The sequence below is a fragment of the Leiobunum rupestre genome, chromosome 2 (assembly GCF_980474605.1).
Source record: "Leiobunum rupestre chromosome 2, qqLeiRupe1.1.hap1, whole genome shotgun sequence".
Taxonomy (NCBI): Eukaryota; Metazoa; Arthropoda; class Arachnida; order Opiliones; family Sclerosomatidae; genus Leiobunum; species Leiobunum rupestre.
The window spans coordinates 25,272,569-25,283,600 of record NC_143385.1 but is presented as its reverse complement, the minus strand read 5'-3'; the positions used below and the strand labels follow the sequence as shown (position 1 = coordinate 25,283,600).

Here is an 11,032-nt window from a genome sequence, read left to right as displayed (position 1 = left end):
GTCTACTTCCTTTTATTAGTAATAAGGATGTGTGGGGCATAACTTATCTGCCTCCCAGACGCTTGGATTACCGGACTTGCCCACTATTCCCGGTAAGGTGACGTCCCTAGCGGGGTTTTGATTTTACCATGGTCTGCATTTCGGTGATCTGCGCTAGCTGTGACGTCAGTGGGAAGCGTAAATAGCTGCTGCTACCTTCATTTATTACGTATTTGTATTTTAAGATGATGTCCAGAATGAAAAATTGGGTGTCTTAACCGGAAGTCCCACCACTCGGGACTGGAGGGTATTTTCCAAGACCTAATATTTTGTCATCTTGCTATGCGCCTACATAACTCGCTTTATATTGGTTACTATTTGTATTTTATGAAATTGTAATAATAAAAAAAGGTAAAAACGTCCTCATTGTGTAATTCAAGTCAAGTTCATCGGCTAAAGAAATTATGAAAATCAGTTAATTTCCAGAATTAAACGAACAAAATATACCAACGGCTACATATAATTATCGGACTCTATTCCCCATTAGGCTTATCGTAATAGAAAAACAACGATCCATTTAAAAATAAAAGTAATATAATTTTCAAATTAAAATTAGTGTTTAGCTTATCTACGCAAAATATTTGACATCGCGACCGAGGGACAAGTCACTCCGCGTAATCGCTGTACAAGCCCGTACCTTTGACTGTACTAATGAGATAACTTGTAATATTTAGAGTCTGTACCTTTATTAGTGTTGAGTACGTGTAATTGGGGTACAGGCCATCTGACGGTAATTAGCCCCTCGATCTGGTGGATGATGCTCGTAGCTTTGCATCCTTCTCCCCCCAAAACAAAACAGAAAAGAAAGGAGTAAGAGCAGCGCGAACGGAGGAGGAGTAAAACCAAAACAATAATTCACGATGAGCCGACCATTTTCCGATCGCTTGCGAACGAGGTGTGGTAAAAAAAAAGATATTAGTTCAATGAAGAACGTATTCAGTAGTGCAAGAATGTTACTGAGTATGTTGTTTTTTCGATGCTCTCGGGCAGTTTTTGGGACTTATCAAATGGAGCTTGTGGAGTCGGTGAGGATGTAAATGGTTGTTGTTGTTGTTGGATCCATTAGCAGTTACAAGAGCCGTATGTATGAGGTTTATTACTCTGCTGGATTGGAACTTGCCTTGTTGGTGGAAACTCCGGTGGTCCAGTGTTGGGCTTCGTTGTCTGGTATGATTGCACTTGGTGTCATTTGTCATTCATGAAGGTTTCGATAGTTTCCCTTAAAAAGTCTCTGGTACTTGTTCTATTTGAATGGTAACTGCTGGACTAGTTTTTCGACTACCACTTTTAAATTTTAGTTGAGGTGGTTCAGCGGGTGATTAAAGGTGATGATGTCGAAATGGTCCAATGAAAAGGAAATCAATACTTCTACCTGCTTAGAGTTTAAAGCGATCATTAACGTATCGGGTGATAAAGAACGGGTTAGTTGAACTGCGTTTAATATGTGTTTTTCTTCTTCGCAATCAAAGTGATAGTATTTCATGGCCTAGTTGGATTTGTCCGTCATGTGTTAGAAGCCAACAATACCTGGAACGCTCATGTGGCCTTATGGTTTCTAACTTGGGATAATGGCAGAGACCACCATTTCCATAAAGGCACATGGAACTGCTTTCAGAACCAAAGTTCCGGATAAAAGGAGCGATCACCTGTCTTGTACAAAGGACATTATACATTACTACAGGTTGATATAATATCTCTACTTTTAATTCAGGAATCTCTTTGATCTTAGGTTAGCTTTTTATCGTTAAAATCATTCCCCAAAAGTTAGGTTTCATTATTAGCGACTTCGCATTTCCCACTTTTCTGAAGTTAAGCCTACGTTTTTTAACTTAGACCAAACATATTCGCGGAACTGTCCTTGTCTTCGGGCACAACGTCATCCAAAAAAACACATTTCTCAAAACAAGCTCACTCACCAATCGTTGGAACGACATTACCTTAAATTTTTACCTCTCCGAGGGGACAAAGTCCCCTAGGAGGGGTTATACAACGACCGTGTCTGTCTGTGGGTCTGTGGGTGGGTCTGTGGGTGGGTCTGTGGGTGTGTCTGTGGGTGTGTCTGTCTGTCAGGACTGCGAACGCGTTCGCATTTTCGGTGCAAAGTGTAATCACTGCGTACGCAGTTTCTCAAAGGGTTGGCAAAACCACCGTGTGACGGTGAGCGTTAACGGATGCATTTGCGGTTTGGTTTGGATGGTGTTTTTTCGCTCACCGTCGTGACGGTTTGGTGTATTACGGTTTTTGTAATGTTTATGCGTAGGTTGTGAGTGTTGAATTTGTTTTGTTTGTGTTCTGATGGATGTGCATGTTGAGTCTGTTGTGTTTATATGGGCGTTTTCTCTCCAACTTCTTCTTAATGACTTTGGGACGGACCGAGTGCTGAGTGTAATGCTACCTCTCAACGTCCAATGGCAGGGTTTCCACCAGTTGTACACGGTATTCGTCTTAGTATCAATTTGCGATCGCATCGGGCGGGATTTGAACCCGAAACCTCCTGATTGACAGGCGGACGTTCTACCACAGAACCACCGACACTTGTTACGCCTTATTGAAAATTAGACCTTCAGCTTTATCGGAAGCGTATTTAATAGAGTACGAAATTTTGGTTTAATTGAAATAGAATTGAAATTGAAATTATTGCATCGAAGAAATTCTAATTTAGCGTTTCTCTATTGATTAAAAACAAATGCGCCACCCAGGTTTCGAACCCAGACCATTCGGCTTGGCAGTCGAGCGCTCTACCACAGAACCACCGATAGCTGCTTAGATTCACTGAAATTAAGACAGGCATCGTAAGCATAATAGGTAATAAAGTCTTTTTTTATTAATGAATTTATGAAGGCCTAATCTGGTATTTTTTAAAGGTTAAATCTTGTTTTAGCGCAGTCAGCCGAGATTAGAGGGTTAAAGGGTAGACCCTGTGGGTGGTCCACTTTCTTAACGACCTATATATAGTTCTGTTAATTCAAAGGAGATAATTTAACGTTAATTGCTTTAAAAGCTGGCGGTTAGTCAAGTGGCTCTCTGTGCTTTGTTGATGGTAAGGTTTTTGCTTCTTGTAAATACATTTGGTGTGGATATTTGGATATCTACGATTTCTAACGCAGTCAATGATTTCTTGGGTGTGCGAGTCATTATATGATATTGGAAATTGGACGGCATTGGTCTTTTTCATGTGGTATGCGTCACAACGTCAACAGGAAGTGAACGAGTCGTCCACTACCCGATATCTACGGTATCTTCATCAAGGGCGAGTGTTGAAATAAAATGAGCGTTAAAGATGCGGCAAGTATTTCGTAAGCGAGTAATTCCAAAAAGCCTCTGTAGATATTTAATTAAAATTTGCTTCGTATTATCTTTAACTGATAAACTTGTTCTGTAAAAGGGTTTAATTCAATTGTGCATTGTTATAGTACGTCTAACTTACTGTTGTAACTACTTAACTTATGATATTCTGAATAAATTAAAATTGGTCGTTTCGTCTCAATTATTTTAATTATAATTAAAATTTTATACCGGGCGGGATAGAAATGGGTTAATATTTTTAACAAATAACTCTAAATTGCGGAGATATATCTTTAAGGGTTATCTCGAGAAATTAATACCACTAGGGACAATTCTTCCGAGGAGAGGTATATTTTGGCTTGCCAACTTGTTATTTCTGGATTCTGTGACAAAAGCAGTATTGAAAGCGTTATTTGAATGCCAATATCTATATATATATATATATATATATATATATATATATATATATATATATATATATATATAGATATAGATATTAAGGATATTGGCAAATCGAGAATCATTCAAATAACGCTTTCAATACTGCTTTTGTCACAGAATCCAGAAATAAAAATTTAAGGTATATATATATATAATTAAAAATAATTAGGTAAGCTTTTAACCAAGGCACCACCCTAGGAACAATTCATAGAGCCACTTTTTGGTCTAGTGCTGTTATAAATTTAGATTTTTTCGTTCTACGAATTAATTGCTTTATTGTAAGGGAATACATATCTTTTCGAAATTAATATTAAAATTTCTATAGTCTACACCAAATCTAATCTTCCCACATTTATGTTACACCAATATTACAGGAGACGCCCATGGATGTATACAGGGTTTTATTATTTGGTCTTTCAACATCTGTTTAATTTGTTTCCCTATTGCACGTCTCTGTAAAAGAGGTAACCTTGATGCGACGTTTCCTGTGAGACAGATTGGTCGAGCGGTCACTGTTGCGTGGTCCACGTGATACCCCGACTTTTATCTCTGGAGACACATTAAAGACTTGGTTAGCTACATAGATGACCTGCGACAACGAATAATTGATGCCTGTGAAACTATCCTTAACACGCCTGGAATCTTGAAATGGGTTCGAGAATCATTTGTAGGTGGTCATTTTGAATAATTTTTGTAATTAAAATAAATTTGTACGTGTTTTAAGGCATTTGAAAAATAAAAAGATCCGAACTTAATTAGAAACTTGCATTTAAACTACGGTGACACTTTGAAACACCTTCGTTTTACGTAAAATGTCATTTACACACTTATCCTACTTATTCTTATTCAATATCGCACTTTTGATACTACTGATCGTTTTCTTATCTTTTTCAATAAAAATATAAATGCTAAGTAAAAGGAAACACTTGGGTTCCAGGAATAAAAGAAACTGCCCACTTGCCCGTTTTTCGACGTTTTGGAGATCGATTTTTGAGGGTCAATTACTCGGAAGCAATATATTTTGGGACCCATGTTTATTAGACATTGTCGACTCATTATGACCAAAAGAACACGTCACTTAATTTTTGACATGTTTATCCTGTTGAGAAAATCCTCATTTTAGACCAAATTAATATTGAGTTATTATAGTACTTGTATTAGGTTATTGTTCAAGGTGATGAAACTTTTTGGAATTTTAAATTTAATATTCCAAATATATTTAAATATAGAGGGCATTAAGTGTACTCAAATGTCCGTGACATTTTGCTTTTTATCTTCTGTAACTAAGAAAGCAGATCATCCCTGTGGGATACGGTTTGAAAAGGGCATCTGTAGATTTCCGACGTCACAAGTGCCTCGACCGAAATATAAATTACCGAGACCACATATTAAACCGAATTAAAACAACTTTGACAGGTAAAAATCCAAAATTCGCTTTCAACACTGCAGAATTCATTGAAGTACCAACAGCTGGTCTGAAATTATGTATGATTGTTGTTCCCTCATTTCCAACAAAACGCGCCTATGTCTTTAAATTACATTTTAATGAGAATGCCAGGTTCTTAACAACTTAGCAATGAGTATTAGTCAAAATATTCCCTATCTTCCATTTGAAGTTATCAACTCGTATATTAAAGTTCGCACATTTATACGCATCAAATAATTTAATATTACATTATTTGATAAACAAATACCCAGTGAGGATTCTAAAAGATAAATTAAATATAAGTTAAATTCATTTTTGAAATGACTATCAACTATAATAACCAACTACCAATCCAAAATTTGAAATAACCGGGTTAATAGGAAATTTGTTAATTAAATTTCAGAAGTGGTAAACATTTTAAGTCAAATGTAAAAAACAGTGTAGTCAAACTAGATTAAAAGTTTTTTTAGAGTTAATTTGTTCGTAGAATACAATTAAGTCAAAGTTCCTTTAAATAATTGTAAACATTTGAAAACTTTAAGATAATGTTTTTATTACGATAATATTGCTTGCCAGTTCTTTGTATTTCCAAATGTATTTTAAAGCAACTTTATAAATGAAATTTACTATTACTTATTGCTCTGTTATATTTGGTGTTATAATTGCTAATTTTACTAGGGAAGGAAATGTTTTTACAGATATTGAAATGTTTTTAGTATTTGAAAGTGGCTATAATAGGCAGCCCAAATTATTTTTGTTAACCGCTCAGTATTAATGATGTAATTAGATGGCAAATGAGCTATTGTTTCAAAATGTATTGAAGTTTATTTGTTGTGGATTTTTAACCTTTTCTATAATTCTTTAAATACCATTTCATCGCTTATAAGTAATAACTATAATAAATGCAATTAGCCTTTTAGGTTTACATAAAGAACGTAACAGCCTATGTGATACATTCATAAACTGCTGAATAAACTTATGCTAAACAGAAGATTTGCAATTATAAAATGTAAACACGTTTGTTTGGACTAAGATCCAGAAGTTTAAAATCTTAATGCTAACCGGATAGCTTATTCCCCGTAAAGTCCCCAAAAATTGAATATTAATAAACATTCGAAAAACGTTGACTTGAGCCTACTGTCGTGCCTAAACTAATTTTTTTAATTTCTTATCAAGTTAGGAAAATCAGAAACAACCTTACAGTTCGTCTACGAAAATAAAGTAATGGCGAAATAATTACCTGGCAGTCATGGTCCTCTCAGAGAAAATGAAGACGCAAAGACCTTACCTTAATAGGATATTCACTAAATCTCTAAAAGGTTAATCACCGTGTGCAAATATAAAGAAAATACAATTTTTATTGTGGTTATATGGTACTGGGAAACAGGATAGACAATCGAAATTCTTCAAACAATGACCGAGAGGCTAATCATTCTCTGAAATTCTGTACACCGATTACAGCGAGTGCAGCCTTTGGTTATGCTTAATCTTTAATTGATTAGGCAATCACTTTAATAATAATCAGCTGGGCTAATATCCAATGCACCGTGTTAGGCCCAAGTCATCGAGCGACTTATAATGCCTTCACTTATACACTGATTACGGACAGTGGTCAGCCCCTCGACAATGACTTACAAAAGTTATTATAAAAACGATGGACCCCTCCTTTGTGAATTGTCTTAAACAGTTCTTAAAAAGCAGAAAGGTGTTGGAGATTTTTCACAAGAAACTGTGCGCTTATAATCTGAATTGAAGGTTAAGGACAGGATATAGGAAAACAGTTTAATGGGCAAATTAAAAAATAAGATATTAAGGGCCATAGCTTTTAAGTATTTGATGATAATTATTACTTCATCTTTTCATTTTAGCACTAAATGCCGTTGGTGGTTCTTTTCCACCTCATTTTGCTTGCTTTTCACGTGTCTTTCTTTCGTTCATTGACATTGTCACTTTTAGTTTCCTTTCGTAAGTAACGGTTATGGAAGAAGTCTCCGAATGAGTAAATATAATAAACGTAGATCAAAGAACAAATGATCAGATGAGGTAATTTAACGTCGCACTTGTGTCCTGTCGCCACCACGCCCACTGTGTACAGGGTCACCATTAAGTTAATTACCATCTGGACGATCTGGCCGCAAGTAATAAAAACTGCCACGAATTGGGGACACTTAATCCTCATGGACATCAAAGCGTAGTACGCGTACATGGGAGTGTGGATTGTAAAGTTCAGACCAGCAAAAATTCGAACAAAAGCCGGAGCATCACCATAAAAGTACGACCAAGTGAAAACGGTGCTAGCGTGATGAAAGGAATGTAGAAAGGTCACTTTCTTCTTACGGGCCACCAGGAAGGCCGTGTCTAATAATTCCAATACCTTAGAAAAACAAAACACCGTGATCCAGAAGAAACTGACTGGGTCGTCGAAAAGGAACTTTTGGTCGCAGGCGACGTGGTGGAAGCCGAATTCCCTCAGTAAGTGTATTACGTTTTGCCAAGAACGCACGGCTCCCATCAAACTGAGAACGGACAGAAAGCTGTTCCAGCCAGTCAGCAAACCACGCAACTGCATCGCTGGACGCGATTTCATGTACCGTTGACCTCCCCAAGCGCCAAGCACGTAAGCCAGTACTATCCAGTAGGAAACATTGGCGTTTTCGGTATAAAGTTGGAACACCCGAGTTTGGTTGTAATTGATCTCGAAGGGGAAGACGACGGAATACTGGGCTACATCCTCTGAAGGCATCATACTTAATAATTTCTACGACTGTCCAAAGAAAGAAATGGGAGCTGCTTACACCTTCCCTGGTTCCTGAAAATGATTAATTAAGTAATTTATTCTATATGTTTATTATTTTATTAAAAATAAGAACAATAGTATTTCTGAGGACATATGATATTAATGTTTGTTTACTATGGCACCGATTATATTTTGGTGCAAACCAAAGTCTCTAAGTTCAAAAAAGCCATTATCGCATTCCAATGCTTTTTTTAGCTTACGTGTTTCCCTCCACTTTTTCTACTTTGGAAAGTTATTCCCTCCGCAATATAAAGCCTCATTGCTTCTCCCCTTCCAACTTTAACTTCAAAAAAAAGGTCGATAATCTTCCTTATTTAACGTTGTTTTGGTTTGAAAACCGCAGCAAAAAAACGACAACACAACTAAATTAACATTGAAATTAACGATAAATAATTATAATGCCACTTTTATTTTTTAGTTTTTCGGAAACTTAGTTGGTCAAAGTTTCGTTCCTTTAGCTGGTTCCGATTCACTTACCATACTTTAAAACGTCGGCTGAGTGGGACCCGTCGTTTCAAGGGAGTTTCTAGGTTTTTTTTGGATTGAGCTTAAACCGTGCACTCTCTATTTGACCTAAGAGCCTCTTATGTGGTAAACCACTTAAAAAAAAAAGAGACATTTTGCATCACCTTGAAACTTAAACGGAATGCTACGTTGCAAACTCCTCCCTCTTGATACATTTAAGGTTTTTAAATCAGAAACCATCCTTAAATACGCTTTGACCTGTCATCCCTTAAGCTTGGATAGTGGGTGAGATGACAAGGGAACAGTTGACGTTATGAGAAACTTCGTCTTTCCAAAACATAGATAATGAATTTTTTACATACTAACACACAGTGTTTTGAAATCGACTTTTTGGGGACAAAATTAAATATTACCATTATTAAATAAATATTTATATATTCTTACTCGACTTTTTATGCAGAATCCGAATATATGAAATATATTTCTATAACTTACACCAGGGGGCCAATCATCCCCTTCACGGAATTTCACGCCAATGTTTTTGTAAGGTTGTTATAGACGTAATATTAAAATTCGGTAAACCTGGAACAAGTGGAACTAAGGTAGAAACGCACCTAAAGGTCAAATTTTGCCCAAAATATGACTTTTTTAAATGTTGTTTTTGCGAAATGGTGCAAGTGGTTGCAGATTATTATACCTTTATCTTGTAGAGAAAATTTAGGAGAATAACGAGAAAAATATTCCAAAACTAACCGACTTTGACTTTTCAAGATACATGCGTTTTTATCACTCTCAGAAAAATTTCCTTCGTTTTGTATTTTCATGATGCCGTTGGCCATCTTGTTTATTTCTCCACTACTACAAAACCTACCATTCCAGAGAACCTTCTAATTTGTTGTTTAATTAACTAATTTTTGTTGTACCGGCAGCATGTATATATTCCGAAGCATTTCGAGATCAGATTAAAGAGGTGAGTTTCCAACTTGCCACGAATTTTGTAGATTTTTCGTTCATATATTTCATGCAAATATTTATAATCTACCTGGAGAAAATGTTTGAAATAAAATTCTTTTCGGGTCCTTAATATATATCTTTTAATTACTTTTAATTAAACTTATTTAAAGATTTGAAAACTAAAAGTTTCTTAAATGTTGGAAACATTTATTTAATGAGGTGTAGGTTGAGTGGTGAGGATTAATTATATTTATAAATACATAGATACCGAAGGGTTCAATTTCTTCCCAAGGTGTAATATTTTTTCTTAAACATCCTGGTAAAAATTCTGCACTTTCAAATAATATATATATATATATATTATTTATTTATTTTTTTTTCATTGCTCCATTTTGTAACATGTTATGGTCATGGTTTAATTGGAACCCGTGTTTTCGATTTTGATAATGGAAACTTTTTAATATAAAATGTTTTCATAATATTAATAATTTGTACTTCTTTTCCAATTAGCTTTACACACGTGCGTCGTTAAATTATTTAAAGTTCATTCTCAGTCATGGATGAAATGGCCTTACGTTCAATAAACGACAATCGTTTATCGGAGAGCAGTTCAATAAACGTAAATTGTGTACTGGAGAACAGTTGTGATATTCCTGATATGACAGAGCAATTAACTAATGATGCTTTACACGCTATGCGCGATTCACAAATTGTTAGAAATAGAGATGTGATAGAGATTTTTATGAAGAAACACGAGCCTGAGATTGAACTAAGCCTCTGTTTAGAAATTTTAAAATCTCAAATTTTTAATGAACTGAATGACATTGAAGAAAAGTCTTTAGTTGAAAGAATAAAGAACATGAAAAAAGTGTTTCAAAAAGATACGCAAGTTGCTCGCGGGTGAAAGCTCGATATCTGGACAAGAATGTAGATTGGTTAAATAAACCTTTCACCTACTTCAGAAGTCCGTTTGCGAAGACCTTAATCTTAAGCCTAGTACAAGTAACGTTGGGAGACCAACTAAGGATTGGCCACTGATTTCTCTTAAATCACGAAAGAGACAAGTTTCTGTTTTAAAGAATAGCTTGTCCAAGGAACCTCTTCCGAAGGTTTTTAAGGCTGTCCAGTTGTCAGCTAAACGTGAAGGACAGAGTGACTTGTCAAATTTGTTAAAAGAGGCGCTTAAAAGTCCTACAAGGCCAGAAAAAATACTTGAAAATTTAAAGATAGTAATGTTATTAGGTAGACGGCGGAAGAGGCTTTTGCGCTAATTATAGATGAACAACTAAGTGTGAAAACCTAAAATCGCTTACGACAAGGGGCGAAAAACCATGGTGTTGATTTATACCCACCGTATTCTGAGATTCTCAAAATTAAATCAAAGTCTAGACCGACCGATCCAGTACTAGTTTCCGACACATCAGCAGTTATTTCGTTACAAAGCCTTCTAAACCATACAACGTCACGCATAGTAGACCTACAATCTGAAGTTCTGGAACAGTATTTTAAAGTACTTAATGTCGATGAACATCGAGTTACTCTCTTTTTGTCTTGGGGATTTGATGGTAGTTCCGGGCAATCGCAATATAAACAGAAATTTTCAAGAAATGAAATATCGAATGACG

General features: G+C 35.7%; 1 protein-coding gene across 1 annotated transcript; it reads right to left on the bottom strand.

Annotated features, from left to right (window-relative positions):
* Positions 1-7,106: 7,106 nt before the first annotated feature.
* Positions 7,107-7,760, bottom strand: LOC149956624 (very long chain fatty acid elongase 6-like). Its single transcript, XM_090166888.1, has one exon. It carries the CDS (start codon positions 7,758-7,760, stop codon positions 7,107-7,109), a length of 654 nt encoding a protein of 217 aa, XP_090023014.1.
* Positions 7,761-11,032: the final 3,272 nt, after the last annotated feature.

Excerpts from the sequence above, each read along its gene's own strand:
- LOC149956624 (XM_090166888.1), bottom strand. The coding sequence starts at position 7,760 with ATGCAGTTGCGTGGTTTGCTGACTGGCTGGAACAGCTTTCTGTCCGTT.